Source organism: Symphalangus syndactylus, chromosome 3 (assembly GCF_028878055.3).
Source record: "Symphalangus syndactylus isolate Jambi chromosome 3, NHGRI_mSymSyn1-v2.1_pri, whole genome shotgun sequence".
NCBI classification, from domain to species: domain Eukaryota; kingdom Metazoa; phylum Chordata; class Mammalia; order Primates; family Hylobatidae; genus Symphalangus; species Symphalangus syndactylus.
Genome location: NC_072425.2, coordinates 128,878,499 through 128,898,551, shown reverse-complemented (window position 1 = coordinate 128,898,551; position 20,053 = coordinate 128,878,499). Strand labels below are relative to the sequence as shown.

The 20,053-nt window shown below is 44.5% G+C and overlaps 1 protein-coding gene across 3 annotated transcripts in view; it reads right to left on the bottom strand.

Moving 5' to 3' along the window:
- Positions 1 to 20,053, bottom strand: part of DIXDC1 (DIX domain containing 1) — a 97,683-nt gene that overhangs the window by 75,731 nt on the left and 1,899 nt on the right. For 2 of the 3 annotated variants that reach the window (XM_055273098.2, XM_063636514.1), the window contains exon 2: positions 19,285 to 19,377. In XM_055273098.2, the coding sequence (XP_055129073.1) occupies positions 19,285 to 19,341 (57 nt within the window). In that variant the 5' untranslated portion in view covers positions 19,342 to 19,377. Of the gene's footprint in view, positions 1 to 11,321; positions 11,714 to 19,284; positions 19,378 to 20,053 lie in introns of those variants that run through there. The other variant, XM_055273096.2, reaches the window with a different exon arrangement.

Here is a 20,053-nt window from a genome sequence, read left to right as displayed (position 1 = left end):
TTGTAGAAGTGGCATGGAGGGGGACAATCATTACAGTGGGGACAGTCCAGGAACTGGGAGGCTAGACTGTGGATCCTAAAGTCCTGTCTAGAGAATGTTAGAGACTAAGGTGCTGAGGCTATTTGGCATTCTGTCCAGATCCAAGTAACTTTATTCTTTTCTCTTTTTTTAAATTTTTATTTTTTGTAGAGATGGAGTCCTTGCTATGTCGCCCAGGCTAGTCTCGAACTCCTGGCCTCAAGCCATCCTCCTGCCTTGGCCTCCCAAAACACTGAAATTATAGGTGTGAGCCACCACACCCAGCCTTCATGTAACTTTAAAAACTAGTATGTCTTCAATTAAATCATTGATGAAAAAGTTTTAGTTGAAGATAAGCCTTTGGCATGTCATCACTGTGTTTGCATGCTGACATGAATCTGTTCAATGGCATCTAACAGCGATCAGAGCTTCACAAGTGAACAGGGCTAGTCTTATCCACAGGTGAAGGGTTATACTACCCTTCTTTAGGCTGCTGCCTCTCCCTTTATGTCTAAATTAGGGAGTCAAGAACTAAACTGAGTGTCTGTCTCTCTTTGACCTGAAGATATCTGTATTTCTCATCCAAGGGGCAGGCAAGACCCTGTTCTTCCTATAAATGCCCACTGCCAGCTCTGAAGAAACTGACTTAAGGACAAAGTAGACACTTGTGAAGGCCAGCCATGCCATCCACTTCTCCCACAAAGCAGTTTGTCTTCAAAGAGGCCTGCGGGGCAAGCCTGGGCCCTGAGTGGCTCTGCTGCTTGATTTGAACAATATATTAGGGCTTCTCTTTCTGTAGCAGGTGAAATACCATATGCCTTTTACAGGAGGCTGTTACTCTCTGAAAGGTGGACTAGTAGTTTCATTTCTTCATTTTTTTTGGCCTCATTATTTTTTAAAATTATAACTTGTGTAAGAAGCAGATATGTAAAATAGGGAAAAGCAGTGCTTCTCTGATTAGGCCAGGGTCAGGAGTCCAAAACCCAGCTCACTTTTCCTGTGTTTCTCCACCCTCAAGCCCCCACCCCTACTCTCCAGCCATCTAAAGTAATTTAAGGGCTTCACACAGCAGCTGAAAACACGAACCAAAACAGATATAAACAACAAAAGAAAAAAAAAACGCATTTTGTTTCCTTCTAACACTATCATTTTACAAGTCTATTATTCAGTGACAAAAAGTTACAACAGGCTCAGCAAAATGAAAATATCTGGAATATTGAGAAATAGATCTTGCTTATTCTGGGGACAGTGTCCACAGGCACTCAGAATGGTCCAGCATTTGACATACCATTGTAGGCTTTTCTACAATACAGCCTCTAACAAAATTAGGCCGCCCCAAATCCCCATTCATAGAACTGTTTACCTTCATACCAAGAAGGTTGGGAAAACACCAAAATCTGCATGTGGTGTGTACCCAGGCCGACTTCAATGAGTTCCTGCTATGACACCTAAAGTTCTTAAGAGGGTCTCCAAAATAAACAAAGGAAAAAAAACATGTTGGCTGGGTGCAGTGGCTCATGCCTGTAATTCTAGCACTTTGGGAGGCTGAGGTAGGCAGATCACTTGAGGCCAGGAGTTAACAGACTAGCTTGGCCAGCAAGGCAAAACTCCATCTCTACTAAAAATACAAAAAAACTGACCAGGTGCAGTGGCTCCCACCTGTAATCCCAGCACTTTGGGAGGCCAAGGTGGGCAGATAGCTTGAGGTCAGGAGTTCAAGACCAGCCTGTCCAACATGGCGAAGCCCCACTTCTAATAAAAATGCAAAAATTAGCCTGTAATCCTAGCACTTTGGGAGACTGAGGCAGGCGGATCACGAGGTCAGGAGATCAAGACCATCCTGGCTAACCCGGTGAAACCCCATCTCTACTGAAAATACAAAAAATTAGCTGGGCACAGTGGCGGGTGCCTGTGGTCCCAGCTACTCGGGAGGCTGAGGCAGGAGAATGGCGGGAACCCAGGAGGCGGAGCTTGCAGTGAGCCAAGATGGCACCACTGCAGTCCGGCCTGGGCAAAAGAGCGAGGCTCCATCTCAAAAAAAAAAAAATACAATAATTAGCTGGGCGTGGTGGCAGGCGCCTATAATCTCAGCTACTTGGGAGGCTAAGGCAGGAGAATCACTTGAACCCAGGAGGCGGAGGTTGCAGTGACCCAAGATCGTGCCACTGCACTTCAGCCTGAGCGACAGAACGAGACTCCATCTCAAAAAAAAAAAAAAAAAAAATAACCGGGCTGGTGGTGTATGCCTGTAATTCCAGCTACTTGGCAGGCTGAGGCACAAGAATCCTTTAACCCCAGGATGCATAGGTTGCAGGGAGCTGAGATCGTGCCACTGCACTCCAGCCTGGGCAACAGAGCAAGACTCTGTCTCAAAAAAAAACCATGTCAGCAAGGCCTATGGTTGTTCTATGTGTACTAAATGTGTCTGTGACAGAACCAAGTGTGCCTTCCTTATTGAGGAAAAGAAAAAGTATTGAACACACCAGCACAAAGTCAGAAAACTAAACAAATAAATGAAGCTCTTTTGCATAACAATAATTTTTAAAAAAGGAAAAAGAACTATATCTTGATTATGACCCTGGATCTTGGTCAAGAGAGGCAAAGTAGGAATGATCAGATTCTAACTAGGCTTACAGTGACAGTCTAGCTAACAGCTCCTGGGGTATCTGCCCAGCCCACAATGATTCCCTCTTCTTTAAGAACCCTCCTCTGTGCACGCAGTGGTGGGTCCTATGTCCAGGTTGGCATTGTATCACTCCCTTCACTGGCCACACTTGATTGGTCTAGCAAAGTTGATTGGTGAAACCCAGCCAATCCCTGGAACTTTCTGAACTGGCATTTAGGAATAGAATCAGTCTTCCTCCTCCTCCCTTATCTCTCTCAAAGTTGTAAGATATAAAACTTAGACGTTGCCGTAGGCCATGCTGCCCACCTGAGAAGGAAAAACCAGCTCTAGTAAATGGGAATAAAGCCAGCATAGAAAGAAGCAGATAAGAGGCAGAGAACAGAGGAAGAGATCCTGCCAGTGTCAGAGTTCTTGATTTCATTGTTTCTGCTGCATCCCTGCCTTTTCCATGGTTTAGTTTTTCTACCTTTCCTTGGATTCCATGAGTCAATAACGTCCACTTCCTATCCCTGCTAGTTCAAGTTGGGTTTTTGGCACTTGTAACCAAACTAATTTAAAAAAAAAGACCAAGGCAGTTGGTACATACTACATGTGTGACAGTGTTGAACTAATCTCAATCTGGAGTTTCATGACTAACTTGTTCTAAGGAAGCTAAAAGGATGCCAGTGTAATAAATGTCTAGAACAACTGGAGGTTTTCATGGTAACCACCCTCTGAGTCAGGCCTCAGAAGAAGTCAGTCAGTAGACACAACAAGAGTTAAAACTGTCTGAGAAGGATTTTGGCTTGATGAGACTGGAGCCCTCTAAAGTTCTGAGAGCAGTGATAGTACCAAGAAGTGGCCAGTGGAAGGAGGCTTTAGCAATCCCATAATCTCCATCAGCTTCATCCAAGACACTCCAAATAACCCTATGATTTTAGGTAAAAGTCTTCTAGTATAGACAATTCTATCCAAAATCTTCATTTGTGCAAGAAATCTTGACCTTGAAAGCTTTCTTGCTACCAAAAGTAACTTTCTTCCCGTTTTTCTTTGGGATCTGCCCTTCCTTCCAAACAAGTTTGTAAACCGAGCCTCAGTTCTCTATCTCCTCCAAGACTCAAGCTCACAGAATTCCTGCAGGGGACTTATTTGTTAGAGTTGTGAAAGCACCAAGGGGGCTTCACCAGGGAAGTGGGTGGTATCTACTGTTCTTAGAGTAGAAACAGCCAAGGAGGTGGCTCTATGTTTTCCTGCTGGCAACAAGAAAAGCAAACAAGAAAAGCAGAGAGCTTTTGTGGTATGCTAGAGAGACAGTTCAGGAGGAGACATGAATGGCTCAGGAAGGAAATTAGTTTTACAGTGAAACCAGATACCTGTTTAGAACTCTGAGACCCTCCAGCAGCAGGAGATGAGGAGATGAGGGTGGGGAAGTTGCTGAGAAACTAAGAGGAAGGCTAGAGATTCAGAAATCTTATGTTATTACTGGCCTAAATTCTGCCAGTAAACACCCTATTGTATTTCTTTTCTATTAACTCTTTTAGCCCTTTACTGAACCTGGAAAAGCTATTTGTTCATTGAATTTGATGGCTAATTGGGTACAAATAAAGTTCACAAGTAAAAATATCCTTAAATTTCTTCTTCCTTTCATGGACAGGTTCTTTGTACAGCAGTCTCCCTTACCCATAGTTTTTCCTTCCACAGTTTCAACCACCCATGGTCAACCACCATCTGAATATATGAAATGGAAAATTCCAGAAATAGGCCAGGCACAGTGGCTCATGCCTGTAATCCCAGCACTTTGGGAGGCTGAGGCGGGCGGATCACGAAGTCAGGAGATCAAGACCATCCTGGATAACCCGGTGAAATTCCATCTCTACTAAAAATAAAAAAAAATTAGCCAGGCGTGGTGGCACGCACCTATAGTCCCAGCTACTTGGGAGGCTGAGGCAGGAGAATTGCTTGAACCCGGGAGGCGGAGGTTGCAGTCAGCCAAGATTGCGCCACTGCACTCCAGCCTAGGGGACAGAGCAAGACTCCGTCTAAAAAAAAAAAAAAAAAAAAAAAGAGAGAGAGAGAGAGAAAGAAAATTCCAAAAATAATTCCTAAGCTTTAAATCGTAGCCAGGCACGGTGGCTCATGCCTGTAATCTCAGCACTTTGGGAGGCTGAGGCAGGCGGATCATCTGAGGTTAGGAGCTCGAGACCAGCCTGGCCAACATGGTAAAACCCTGTCTCTACTAAAACTCTAAAAATTAGCCGGGCATGGTAGCACATGCCTGTAGTCCCAGCTACTGGGGAGAGTGAGGCAGGAGAATCACTTGAGCCCAAGAGGTGCAAGGCGGAGGTTGCAGTGAGCTGAGATCACATCACTGCACTCCAGCCTGGGTAACAGAGACACTGTCTCAAAAAATAAATAAATTAAAATCAAAATTTAAAAAATAATAATAAATTGTCCAACACTCTGAGTAGTGTGAGGAAATCTTGTGCCATCCCACTCTGTTTCACCCAAGACGTGACTCATACCTTTGTCCAGCATATTCAAGCTGTCTATGCTACCTGTCATCTTCTTATTGGAATGACTGCCAAGGTATCACAGTGCTTGTGTTCAAGTTGCCCTTGTTTTACTCTATAATGGCCTCAAAGCATAAGAATAGTGATGCTGGAAATTCAGATATGCCAAAAGATGCTGTAAAGTGCTTCCTTTAAGTGAAAAGGTGAAAGTTCTTGACTTAATAAGGAAAGAAAATAAAATCATATGCTGAGGTTGCTAAGATTTATGGTAAGAATGAATCTTTCATCCATGAAATTGTAAAGATGGAAAAAGGAATGCTAGTTTTGCTGCCATACTTCAGACTGCAAAATTTTTGGCCACGGTGTGTGATGAGTGCTTAGTTAAGATGGAAAAGACATTAAATTTGTGGGTAGAAAACATGAACAGAAACAGGCTCCGATTGATGGCAGTCAGGTTCAGTACCATCCATGGTTTCAGGCATCCACTGGGGGTCTTGAGATGGATCTCCCTTGGATAAAGGAAGATTAATGTATTAGTATTCAGCCCAGTGGTCAAAAGATAATATATCAGAAACTAAAGAGCTAAAGATTTTCTGAAAGATATCGTCTCCTAAACTTATTTTTTAATTTCCATCAGTTATGAGTCCCCAAACACTCTCTGCTCCTTCACAAGTACATGTTACAAGGTAAGTGCTCAATAAATGCATGTGAATGAATGGATGAATGAAGTATCACTCTATAGTCTAGGGGTGTCCCTCATCCTAGAAATAGGAGATAAGAGCCCACCCTCAGGGCCTGTGGAATTGGTTCTCTATTCCCTTACCACATCTAGCTAATATCCATGACCACTTTAATGGAGCTTGGTTTGGGGGATAACAAACAAGAAAATGCATTCAGGAAAGTGTTAGTTTTAGCCTTTGGTCCTTACAGCCTAGACAACAAGGCCAAGAATGGCAGATGAAGCCTTTCTAGTGTTCCCTAGATCCTCTGAACCGCCTCGGGGAGTGGCACCTGGCTAACAGTGCCCTATCTCTGCTCCATATGCCTGGCCAACCCATCACTCACCACGAGGAACATAAAGCTGCCTGATAGCCTGCTGCCAGGGTGCATCTGTTTAGCTGGCATTGGCTCCTGTGGGAATGAAGCCAATGAGCCTGGGTGGGGAGAGGAGAAATCAGGCAGGATAGAAAAAAGAAGGTTGGGGAATCTGGTGCTGAGTTGCTCTGTAGACTTAACAAGGCTTTAATTTCTATAGCAAAGCACAGAGGAGTTCATTGTCAAAATGTCTGGAAGCCTCTAATTGGCCCAGTGTTGACGCCACCACTACTCTATGGAAGGCACAAGGCCCTTAAGAGCGATGTTTCACTTTCCAATCTTCTTCTTCACTCCCTCAATGTCCCCCTTATGGAGATGAGACCAGACCAAAACTCTTCGTGGGTGTGTGTGTGTGTGTGTGTGTGTGTGTGTGTGTATTTTGTTTCGTTTTGTTTTGAGACAGAATCTCACCCTGTTGCCCAGGCTGGAGGACAGTAGCAGGAACATGGCTCATTGCACCCTCAACCTCCTGGGCTCAAGTGATCTACCCACTTCAGCCTCCCAAGTAGCTGGGATCCCAGGCATGCATGCCACCATGCCCAGCTTATTTTCTTTTTTTTTAATTGTAGAGACAGGGTCTCACCATGTTGCCCAGGCTGGTCTTGAACTCCTGGGCTCAAGCCATCCTCCTGCCTCAGCCTCTCAAGGTGCTGGGATTATAGGTGTGAGCCACTGTGCCTGGCCTCTTCCTATATTTCTAAGGGACTGCCAAGCAGATGAATCTTAATGTAAAATTTCAATTTCTACTTTTCTACTTGGAGGAAAACTGGTAGGGAAAGTCTGCCAGAACTTATGTTCAAAAGGTTAAGGTTCAGACAACTGATTTCCTGTCAACCATCATTTTCATAAACCATTCCCCCAACTTTCAGCCTCCCAGGCCATGCACACCACAGCTGGGCCTACGTTCACTCTTCCCCACAAGTAAGATTTCTGTATCACCTCAATTTTCCCAAGTTTGACACTCTGAACATCTACTGTGGCACGATCTTAGCTCACTGCAGTCTCCACCTCCCAGGTTCAAGCAATTCTCCTGCCTCAGACCCCCGAGTAGCTGAGATTACAGGTGTGCACCACCACGCCTGGCTAATTTTTGTATTTTTAGTAGAGACAGCGTTTCACCATGTTAGCCAGGCTGGTCTCGAACTCCTGACCTCAGGTGATCCACCTGCCTTGGCCTCCCAAAGTGCTGGGATTACAGGCATGAGCCACAGCACCTGGCCTATCTCTTTTTTTTTATTTTTTTTTTTTGAGACGGAGTCTCGCTCTGTCACCCAGGCTGGAGTGCAGTGGCGCAATCTTGGCTTACTGCAAGCTCCGCCTCCCGGGTTCACGCCATTCTCCTGCCTCAGCCTCTCCGAGCAGCTGGGACTACAGGCGCCCGCCACCACGCCCGACTAATTTTTTGTATTTTTAGTAGAGACGGGGTTTCACCGTGGTCTCGATCTCCTGACCTCGTGATCCACCCACCTCGGCCTCCCAAAGTGCTGGGATTACAAGCGTGAGCCACCGCACCTGGCCCTATCTCTTTTTTTAAGAGATGGGTCTCTCTCTGTCATCTAAGCCAGAGTGCAGTCACCAGTCACGTGCGGTCACAGCACACTGCGGCCTCTAACCCCTCGGCTCCAGTGGTCCTCTTGCCTCAGCCTCTCAGGTAGCTGAAACTACAGGCATGCACCACTGTGCCTGGCTACTTCCTCTTCATTGGTCTGTGAGCTCCAGTAGGGCACAGACTCTATGTTATTGGACTTCTGTGTATTTCCAGAGCCTGGCACAGTGACTGGCAAACACAGTAATTCAGAGAATGTCCAGTGAATGACTGCTTGCATTTATGTACCAGACCAGCAGGGAAAAAGTCTGGCCTCAATGAGCAGATGGGTTGGTAAATGTTCAGTCCTTTTCGTATCAGTACACTCTATCTCTCCCTATAAGCTCCTTGGAAGCAGGAACTGAGTGTTTTTCAATTCTTTTATCCATCCCCTTTCAATAAATTACTGATTTATGAGTAACTAATGAACAACTGAATAAATGAATGCATATTAGCCAAACCATATTATAATCTCAAGTCTGTCAAAACCTCCCAACACAAGCACCAAAGTTGTTTTTAAAGAAAGTTCAGCCCCCCAAAAAACACTTGCAGAAATCCATGTTGGCACATTTACAACATTCATAGGACAACACTAATAACAAGTGGCAGAGAAAACAAATAGCTTTGAGGCAGATGCAGGTTGGGGAAATTGTGGTCTATAGGAAGCCTGGCCAAGCCATAGGAAATGGGGGATGACAGCCAGGGTGGCAGTAGCCAAAACTTGTGGATAATTCACTGTCCAAATTAACCATGCCATTCAAAGGCACTGCATTGAAAGCACTGACAAGGATCAATTCCATGAGTTATTTGCCAGACATGTTGAGGCCAGGGCTCTGTGTAGGAAATGCGGTAAGAGAAAACTCTGTCATGCAAGGCTATACATAGTGGCAAAGGATTGAGAACAGAAGCCAACAGTGGGTAGAGGGAAGCCAGGATTTAGAGGGCAGGGTTTCTCTCTGCTGCAGGGTTCCCTTATAATTAACCAATTAAGGCCAAAGCTCCATTCCCTGTGGCAGTTTTCTCTGCCCAATGGAGAATGAGGTCACAGCCCTAACTACACAGACCTATAAGGCATCTGGGTGATGAAGAATAGCTTTAGATGTACTTGGATCATTCCCAGGAGGTGACTGGATACATGTGTGGTATTTGTAGACTCAGTAGGAATTCTCAGAAGAATTAAAGCATATTCTGACACTCGCTTTTAAATTCCTGTTTACATCCTTATCTCAAGGACTCTAAAAAAATAAATTGAATATTACTGGATCAATTAAGCAATCATTACTGGAGGCTGGAATAGGTCAAATCGGGCCCCATGGATTCTAAAATAACCAATTACACTATTATTCAGTGGCACTAAATGTAATATTGTATGTAAAATGAATTATTTAATATAGAATGTGAAAGAATTATTTAAACTGTAAGGAACCATTCAAATTTAACATTTTACTGTTATTGTTACTTAGATGATGTCAATTTTTCAGAGCAACCAAAAGTACTCATTGGCTATCAGAGTTCAAATCTTAACAGAGAGGAACAGACGTACATTAGCTTGTGGAGGGGGTGGAGGGAAGTTTACAGAATGGGTAGAAAAATCAAATATCAGAGAAGGAAAAGAGGCACTACTGCATTATTCTAGGGATCAATTAATTAAAAAGTTATGCATCTGTTGTTTTTATGAAGATTCCATTACCACCACAAAAAGACCACTCTCCCATTCCCCTTTTCCCTTATGCCCTTATGTTTTTCAAGAAGTGGAGGTCAGGGGATATTTATGGAAGCACCAACGCATGAAACAGACGGACAAGCCTCTTAGTTTATGTGGCTCTTCGGTCGAAAGGTTTCGAAGTGAAAATGAGCAGAAAACAAAGATTAGGACCAGCTCTGTGCTGGTTTCCTCCTCCTAAACAGACAGTGGGACCATCAAAAGCTGAGTTTTGTTGCTGTTGTTAAGTTGGGGCAGGAGGTATAAGACAACTAAAAGAGCTTCTGCCACAGTTGGTGAATGAGTCAGACTTACGCAGCTAAAGACCAGGGGCAGCCCAAAGGCAGAGAGTGAGAAAAGAGGAAGCAGAATATTGGAATCACTCAAAGGTAGGCTTCCTGGCTCTTCTGTGTTTCAACTCTTAGACGATAGCTCTTTGTTAACAATCCCCTTACATGTGTTCAGACAGGAATGATGCAAAGATGCGGTGCCCTGCAGTGCAGACAGGATGCAAGCTCTGCCCTTCAGTGAAGGTTGTGACACCACTTGGCCAAAGGAAAATTCCAACTCGGTTAGGTTGGGACAGCATTTCTGCAGTTTTCCTCTGTTAGGAACAATGCTAGGGCACGGGGGCCAGAACGGGGGAGGATTCTGTGGCAGGTCAGGCTGCAGAGCTTCTTAATTAGAAACAGGAATTAAGGAAGGAGTCTGTAGTGCAGCTGGAGAAATAAAATCTTATACACGAATTCATGAGAATGGTTATTTCTGGGGAAAAGGCTGGAATGGGTGGGGGGAACCAAAGGCACTTCAGTCTTGCCTATAATGCTCATATTTAAGAAGACAATGTATTCATATGTTGAGTAAAAACTGATTTTAAAAATCTTAAATTTCAGAGAGTCACAGAGAGAAGAGAGAGATGGAACGAAAAGGAGGGAGACAGAAATGAAGAAAAGCACAACTAACAGCCTAGGTTTCCCTGGATGCTGGGCTAAGACAACCCACAGGAGTAGAGCTTAACTGCAGTGGAAGACGTATGGAGCAAATCTTGAGGGGAAAGCATCCCAAACCAGAATTTCCTGGGTCACAAGAAAAGCAAATGCAATAAATAGAATTGTAAGAGAAACAAGTGAGGACCCCTTGCCGGCCCTAGCCCATCTTGCCTGTCAGATTGAGGCCCCGTTCTTCTGCTCTCACATGGACGGGTGCACGCGCTGGCTCCCTGGGATTGGGCCCAGGATCCAGGTCCCCTCTCGCTTAGTAGCTCCTCTCAGACAACCATGTCCTTGATTGCAGAGAAATCTACTGCCCCGGACTCAGAAAGAGATTCAGACATGAAGAGGGCACTTCACATGGACCATCTACAGTCCCCTGCCCTCTCAAACTTTCTACCAATGCAGTACCACTCCACCCTCCCTTGGCTCCGCTGGTTAGCTCCTGATATAGATGAGCACTTTTGCCAAATATCCAGGGATTCCCTGAGGATTTCCTTGGCGAGAGAAGCTCTAGGGAGGATGGAGACCCCTCTTCTGGAAGGAGGTGATTTCTGAATTTGTGGTCCTGTCCTCTTGGGCTCAGGTAAGCTACCAGGGAAGGTCATGGCCCAGCTTAGCTGTGGGCAGGCGGCCCTTCTGATTTCTCCTGGTTCACCCATCTGCACCGTAAGTACCACCTTAGCCCCTTTGGGGTTCTGGGGGCGATTTGCTCTGGGGTCCCCAGAGGATGGGGGAGGAGGAGGACCCCTTCCGGAGACTGGGCGGGAGACGCTGGGGAAGGGGAGCTGAGGAGTGGGAGGGGCAGGACAGTTACCTCATTGAAGCCCTCCTGCAGGACGTCCAGTAAGTTCCCTCGGGTCAGGCAGGCTAGCATTGTTCTTAATGGGGGCTCCCCGGGCGGGGTCTGCAGCCCGGCGGCCGCCGCCGCCTCCTCCTCCTCCCTCTGCACACAAAGGCTCTCGGCTCAGCTCATTGGGATCCCTCCGGAGTCCCGCATGCCACTTACTGGAAACCTAGACTGGAGCCAAACTAGCGGCTTGCACTGGGCATGCTCGCACCGGGGCCTCCGCTGGAGGGGCCAGGCGCGGTCGCGGTTCCTATGGAAACAACTGGGCGCGCACTAGGTGGAGCGGTGCTGCCGGGCTGCCCCCAGCCCCGCTTTCCTGAGGGAAAGCCCCACCGGCAGGCGGGCTGGCGAGGGCGCGCGCTGCACGCCTGCACGCCCGCGCACACCTCCCCCCGACCCCGGGCCGCAGCACGGGCGTGTGTGCGTGCGCTACACACACACACACACACACACACACACACACACACACGGCTTTTAGGCAAACGTGCTGCTTTATGTGCGCGCTGCGTGCATACACACACACACACACACACACACACACACACACACGTTGACAAACAGGCGGCCCGGCTGGCGTATGCATGCGCTTGCAGCCGCGCGCGCGCACACACACACCAGGCTTGCAGGCGGGTGTGCCCGCGGGGAGGGTGCGCAACACACGCACACACGCACTGCTAACTTAAGGCCACAAACGGCCCACCAGAAGGTGGGTGGGAAAGGGAGTGAATCATAGGATTTTCCCCCAGACTAACTGAAAACAGCAACCTTTTTCCACATGGGCCCTGGACAGTGAGGTCAAGCTAAAGAGGAAGCAGAAGGGAAAGAAATAAGAAAGAGAAGGAGCAGAGGAAGAAAGGGGGGAAAGAGGATAAAAAGAACTTTAGTTATTGACGGTATCAGAACACATTCAATAGAACAGTGCTAAACATCACACAGGATCACAACAGAAACATCAAGGATGACCAAGGCTTTTCCAAAATTTTCCTATTTCATTCTTTATAAAATAACTGCTAAAATATACAACCCATATTTTAATGTGTTTTAAAATAAATGGGTTTTAATTAAAATAAAGACTGCAAAAATGTCCTGGTGCATTTGAAAGAGTTAGGTAAAAAGCTTCCTCAAGTGAAACAGAAAGCTATTCTAGGCTGTTTCTAGCTATTCAAGTCATAGCCTTGATTATTTATTTTTAGGAATACTAGTCATTTGCAACTCAGTGCAAACTCTTGTTTCTATAGGAAAACTCGAAGCTGAAAAAAACATTCATTTTACATTCCACCTCGTGATCCCAGATGGAGAAGAAGGGTTTACAGAGCATTAGGGCTCAGAGAAGGTCAGGGCCTTGTCCAAGGACGCAGCCAATCAGTGACAGGCAGCTCAAGGATCTAGGAGTCTACACTTATGATTTTCTGGAAGGCCCAGATTCCTCCTCAAATCTTGATTAGTACCTTAGCAAGAAAAGTCAGTAATGGCTCTTATTCAACCTAATGACCTCTTCAGGTCCTTAGAGAAGAAGAAAATCCTTACCAAGAGCAGCCAGGCTAGCAATATCTTGTCTGAATGTCTAAAGCTGCTAAACACAAAGATGTTTCTGAAAAAGAACACATCTCCCTGACCACAACAGGCAGGGGGCAGAGGACCAGCACAGGCGTTGAGCGGCAGCTGCTGGTTGAATGTAGTGGGTTCAATTCTGGCTAATGCTGAGGAAAAGCTAAGACACCAAATCATTCTAAACCTGAGCAGCCCACAAGTCCGAAGACCACTGTCCTTCATAATCTAGCTGAGGAATTTAACTGCCAAGAACTCCCTTTGGCACTACCGCACTTCATGGTGTAACACCCCCTGAGAGTCACTAACCCATGTCAATTCAACAAGTTCCTTTATAAAGAGAAGCATGAAATTTCCAATAGCACAGACTTGCATGCAACACATCTACATGCATAATGATGCAAAACCAAAGTACCTAGTTGGTGGATCCCTGGGTAGAGGATCCTGATTGGTTGAGAGCCCCTCATGCTTTGTACACAGAGCAGAAAATATTGAGACATCACAGGGAGATCCTGCTGACAGTTATCTATGCCAGAGGTCAGCATTTCTCAAACAAGTCTTTGATCAAAGTAGGATCTGTGAGCTCAGTGTTTCTGGAAAAAGACTTATGAAATCACTGAATTTTAAAGCTCCAAAACATTTTGGCCCAACTTCCTTACTTGGCCCAACTCCCTTATATCATAGAAAAAGCAACCAAGGCTAGGAGAGGTGCTCACAGTCACTCAGCAAGTCAGTATGGAAACTAAGATCTGAACCAGAGGGCTCTGAGGTCTGGCCATCACAGCATGCTGGAGGAATTAAGAGAGAATTGTAGTGAACTGATTTTTAAAAATGTATTATAAGGCATATGGTCCAATATTGCACTATTCCCTAAAAGTCTATAACTATACAAACCACATATTCTAGAGCAATGGTGTTCACTAGGACTGTCTGTGAAGATGGAAATGTTCTATATCTATGCTGTACAACATAGTTGGCCACACATGTGGCTACTGAGCACTTGAACTACAGCTAATGCAACTGTGGAACTAAAATTTTAATGGCATCTAATTTTGATTTAAATAGTACAATTTCAAAATATTTGTTCTATTGTCCCCATATGACTATTAAGATGCATTCCAAAAATTATACTATTTTACATACAGTCTGCCTCTCACATTTGGAAAAAGCACGAAATTCCTGTCGGACCATATAATGTCCATTTTTTTTTGCTCAGAAGAGATGTTCACCACAGTTATCTTAGTTGGCCTTACAAAGTGGCTCAGGTGAAGAACTGAGCTTTAGCTCCAAACAACACTAACATTTAGTATTCCTTCCATCCTCCCGATCCCACCATGTTGTAATATCAGCATAAGAGCTGGGAGAGTATGAGGGCTAGCTACAAGAACTAGGAATAACTGGGACAATGATCAGGCATCCCATAGTGTTTGTATGTGGGAAAACTGCAAGCCATCTGGGTAGCTGGAACCACTTCCGCTGCTGCAGGGCTGTCATTCACTCTGCCTGGAAGCAGAGGCAAAGAAACCCAGCAAACTGCTTTCTGCATATCTCTGCCATGCTGCCTGATTTCTGAACTTATACCTGGCTTCCTCAGTCCTGCATTATTTTGGCAATAATGGCAGACACTTCCCCCACAAACTAAAAGCTACCCAAATATCTATATATAACAGTAATAATAGCAAAATTGAGCTTATACTATGTGCCAAACCCTGTACTCAGCACTTAGTATTAGCTCATTTGACTGTCACAATTACCATAAACAGTAGGATTTTTACATATAAAGAAAGAGAGGTTTGGAGAAGTAATTTGTCACAGACTCAATAGCTACTAAATAGTAAAGCCAAAGTCCAGGTTCTTAACCATTATGCAATACTTTCATATGAAGAATGCAACATTACATTACATAAGAATACGAGATTACATTACAAAAATATAAATCTATTTTTACTTGAAGGAATGAATGAGCCAGTGGAGGAAACATTAATCACTTCTGTTAATAAATAGAGTAAGATGTTAGCCTAAGTAAGACTTTGAGCCTTAAAACAAAACCATCATTTGGTGAAAATATTGCCTGTGACTTCTCTCTGTGTAAAAATAAGAAGTGTGAAATTCAAATCTATATAAAATTTAACACAACTATTATGGGCAATAATTCATGACTATAAAGAAACAGAAAGGCAGTTTGAATAAACAAATAATTACAATTGTCAATAAAAATATTTTAAATGACCCTCGGAATAATGTCTTTTTTTTTTTTTTTTTTTAGAGAGAGAGAGACGAGACAAGATCTCACTCTGCTGCCCAAGCTAGAATGCAGTGGCACAAAAAAATTACAAAATTAATACAAAAAATACAAAAATTAGCCACTCATGGTGGTATGTGCCCATAGTCCCAGCTACTCAGGAGGCTGAGGTGGGAGGATCACTTGAGCCCGGGAAGTTGAGGCTGCAGTAAGCCGTGACTGCACCACTCCACTTCAGCCTAGGCAAGAGTGAGACACTGCCTCAAAAAAAAAAAAAAAAAAAAAAAAAGTCCGGGAGCGGTGGCTCACGCCTGTAATCCCAGTACTTTGGAAGGCCAAGGCGGAAGGTGGGCGGATCATCTGAGGTCAGGAGTCTGAGACCAGCCTGAGCAACACGGAGAAACCGCTTCTCTACTAAAAATACAAAATTAGCCGAGCGTGGTGGCGCATGTCTGTAATCCCAGCTACTCTGGAGGCTGAGGCAGAAGAATCGCTTGAACCTGGGAGGCGGAGGTTGCGGTGAGCCGAGATCATACCATTGCACGCCAGCCTGGGCAACAAGAGCGAAACTCCGTCTCAAAAAAAAAAAAAAAAAAACCAAAAAAAAAAAACAAAAAAAAACAAACAAAAAAAGCACTAAACGGTCTAGCATGTTCTATACTGTGTCATTTAGCACTTACTTATAGGTAATTTAGGAATGTGAATCTTTTAGTGTATTCTCAAGCCAAATATAAATAATTTTTAGTATCCTGTATTTTCCTCTCATTCATTCATACATTGTTTCATTAAACATCCACTAAATAGATGCTGAGCACTTCTTATAAGTTATTATATGCCAGGTCTTATTCTTTTAGCAAAAACTTGAATAACTGACAGTTACACACAAATATACACATAACACACGGGGCAAGAAACAAGACTGGAGGAAAGAAGAGTAAAAGGAAGACTAGTAAAACTGAGAATCCAATAACCAGTATGTGAGGAAAGAGTAGGCCAGGCGCAGTGGCTCACGCCTGTAATCCCAGCACTTTGGGAGGCCGAGACGGGCGGATCACGAGGTCAGGAGATCGAGATCATCCTGGCTAACACGGTGAAACCCCGTCTCTACTAAAAATACAAAAAATTAGCCGGGCGCGGTGGCAGGCGCCTGTAGTCCCAGCTACTCCGGAGACTGAGACAGGAGAATGGCGTGAACCCGGGAGGCGGAGCTTGCAGTGAGCCGAGGTCGCGCCACTGCACTCCAGCCTGGGCGACAGAGCGAGATTCCGTCTCAAAAAAAAAAAAAAAAAAAAGAGTATACATGGTGAATGTGACAGACTGAGTGGGCAGAAGAAGGGAAAAAGACAGAATGGTGAAAGACTAGAGTAGGATGTCGCCAAAGTAATCACCAGATGCTAGTACTTAATATAAACCACACCAAAGCAGATATGTGAAAATATTCTACATGATTTTTTTTTTTTTTTTTGAGACGGAGTCTCGCTTCTGTCGCCCAAGCTGGAGTGCAGTGGCGCGATCTCGGCTCACTGCAAGCTCCGCCTCCTGGGTTCACGCCATTCTCCTGCCTCAGCCTCCCAAGTAGCTGGGACTACAGGCGCCCGCCACCACGCCCGTCTAATTTTCTACATGATTTTTTTAACCTATTCCTGGGTTATGGATTTTTTTTCTTTTTTCACATGAAGTTTTAAAATTCACATTTCAAAAGTTATCTGCCAGTGGCCAGGCGTGGTGGCTCACGCCTGTAATCCCAACACTTTGAGAGGCCGAGGCAGGAGGATCACTTGAAGTCAGGAGTTAGAGACCAGCCTGGCCAACAAGGTGAAACCCCATCTCTACCAAAATAAAAAATAAAAAAAATTAGCCAGGCGTGGTGTCCCATGCTTGTAATCCCAGCTGCTCTGGAGGCTGAGGTGGGAAAATCACTCAAACCCGGGAGGCAGAGGTTGCAGTGAGCTCAGATCGTGCCACTGCACTCCAGCTTGGGAACAGAGTGAGACTCTGTCTAAAAAAAAAAAAAAATTATCTGCCAGCTAGCCTGTGGGTATTATATTAAGACTAGCGACATCTGGTGGATATTTTGGAAGTGACACTTGAGTTTCTCTATGACTGCACTGAAAATGCATCCCTATGCCTCTGGGCTATCAGTTGATCAGGTGTCAGAGCTCCACATCAGTAATTACACTAACATCAAATCCATCTTTCTACAAGATTCAAGGTCTCATTGCAACAGGTAGCCTGATTTCTATCAAGGACCTAACTCCTAACTGATGTCCAGCTGCCTTCTGAAAGATGTATACAAAATCTGATGCCACAATTCTTTTACGAGGTAATTTATTATTTTAAATGTTGACCGTCTTTGACGTGGTCTTTTTAAAATTATTTATTTATTTATTTATTTATTTTGAGACGGAGTCTCACTCTGTCACCCAGGCTGGAGTGCATTGGCACGATCTCAGCTCACTGCAACTTCTGCCTCCCGGGTTCAACTGATTCTCCTGCCTCAGCCTCCCGAGCAGCTGGGATTACAGGCGCCCACCACCACGTCCAGCTAATTTTTGTTTTTTTAGTAAAGATGGGGTTTCACTATGTTGGCCAGGCTGGTCTCAGACCTCAGGTGATCCACCCCCCTCAGCCTCCTGAAGTGCTGGGATTACAGGTGTGAGCCACCGCACCTGGCCTGACATAAGTCTTTAAAAAAAGAGACAGTGTCTCACTCTATTGCCCAGGCTAGAATGCAGAGGCACAATCACAGCTCACTGCAGCCTCGACCTCCCAGGCTTAAGCAATCCTCCCACCTCATTCAGCCTCCCGAGTAGTTGGGACTACAGGTACATGCCACCACACCCAGCAAATTTTTGAATTTTTTGTAGAAAGGGGGGTCTCTGCCAGGCACGATGGCTCATGCCTGTAATCCCAGCATTTTGGGAGGCCGAGGCAGGTAGATCATTTGAGGTCAGGAGTTCGAGACCAGCCTGATCAACACAGTGAAAACCCGTCTCTACTAAAAATACAGGAATTAGCTGGGTGTGGTGGTGGGCACCTGTAATCTCAGCTGCTTGGAAGGCTGAGGCAGAAAAATCACTTGAACCCGGGTGGCGGAGGTTGCAGTGGGCCAAGATGGTGCCACTGAACTCCAGCCTGGGCAAAAAGAATGAAACTCCATCTCAAAAAAAAAAAAAAAAAAAAAAGAAAAGAGAAAAAAGAAAGAAAAAGAAAGAAAAGAGGGTCTCACTACGTTGCTCAGGCTGGTCTTGAACTCCTGGCCTCAAGCAATCCTGGCATCAGCCTCCCAAAGTCCTGGGATTACAGGCATGAGCCACTACCTCACCTGGCCTGACATAGTCCTAAATAAGGAAATTAATTATTTACAATGTGGGGGGCAGGGGTGAGGGAACCTAAAATTCCAACAACAGAGAAGTGGTTAAGAAAATTACAGCCATTATAATGTTTACCAAACGTGCCCACATTAAAACAAACATTTTAACAATTTTATGTTAACGTTAAGTGAAACAAAGCAAGTTAAAAAGTTTGTGCAGCATATGATCTCATGTTAAAAATATACTAACACAGTGAAACCCCATCTCTACTAAAAATACAAAAAATTAGCTGGGTGTGATAACATGTGCCTGTAGTCCCAGCTACTCAAAGGCTGAGGCAGGAGAATTGCTTGAACCCGGGAGGCGGAGGTTGCAGTGAGCTGAGATCGCTCACTATATATATATGTATATATAGAAAAAAAGACTGCAAGAATATTTTCTAGAATATTAACAGTGTGCTTCTGGGTGGGAGAATTATGGTTTGCAATTTTTAAAATCATAGTTTGCAATATTTTTCCAATGCTCTGTGATTAACATACATTATTGCTATAATAAACTTTAAATCTTTTAAAAATGCATATATTCTGATTAATTGCTAGAATTTCTCAACCCCTGCCTCCTTTTATTAATTCCAGAAAAAGATGAATCGAGGTCCAGGAGAGCTATTAATAGAATTTCCACAAGAAGGAAAAGCAAAAAAAAAGACAAATATATTAAAATTCTGTTCCAGGATCTGAGTCCTGATGGAGAAATCCCCAGAAGTAGAACTGTATTGAAATTCCAGTAACATCATCACGCTTTTCATAACAGTACACCAAAAACTTACAGAAGGCTCTGTTGGCAGCAAGGAGTTACTGAATCTCATAACCACTTGGGTCCACATCTTCAAGAGTCCCTAGAAGACACGAGTCAGGGCCACCTAAAACAGGAAGAATAAGAAATGTACAAAATAACAGTCCAGGAAAAAAAAATTTAAAGCTAAACTAACCGAGTTGGGGCCAGACCCCTCCCCAAAACCTACCAACTTAAGTCATCTTGAAGTATCAGAAATAGGACCTTAGTTAGCAGGAAGTCCAGCTGAAGATATTACAAGCACAACAGGGCTATCCCAGTGGCATTTTAAAATTTACTTTTTTTTTTTTAGAGATAAGGTCTCGCTCCGGCACTCAGGCTGGAGTGTACTGGCGCTGTCATAACTCACTGCAGCCTTTAACTCCTGGGTTCAAGCGATCCTCCCACATCAGCCTCCCAAGTATCTAGGACCACAGGTGTGCAGCACCACACCCAGCTAACCCAGTGGCATTTTTAAACCTAGTTGCTTAGGTATTAATACTAATAAAGTGAAGAGTAATACTCCCCTATCGTTAGTCAAGCAACAATACATTTTCCTTTCTTCCTATATCAGTCAAGGACCACAGGAAGTATTCTGAAGATAATCAGGAGAAATACTGAAAGCTCTGCTACTGGCATTTACTTCCCTCTATCCTCAGAAACTGAGTTTTAACCCAGAGAGACAATATGTGTAATTCTTTTTTTTTTTTTTTTTTTTTTTTTTTTGAGACAGAGTCTTGCTCTGTCGCCCAGGCTGGAGTGCA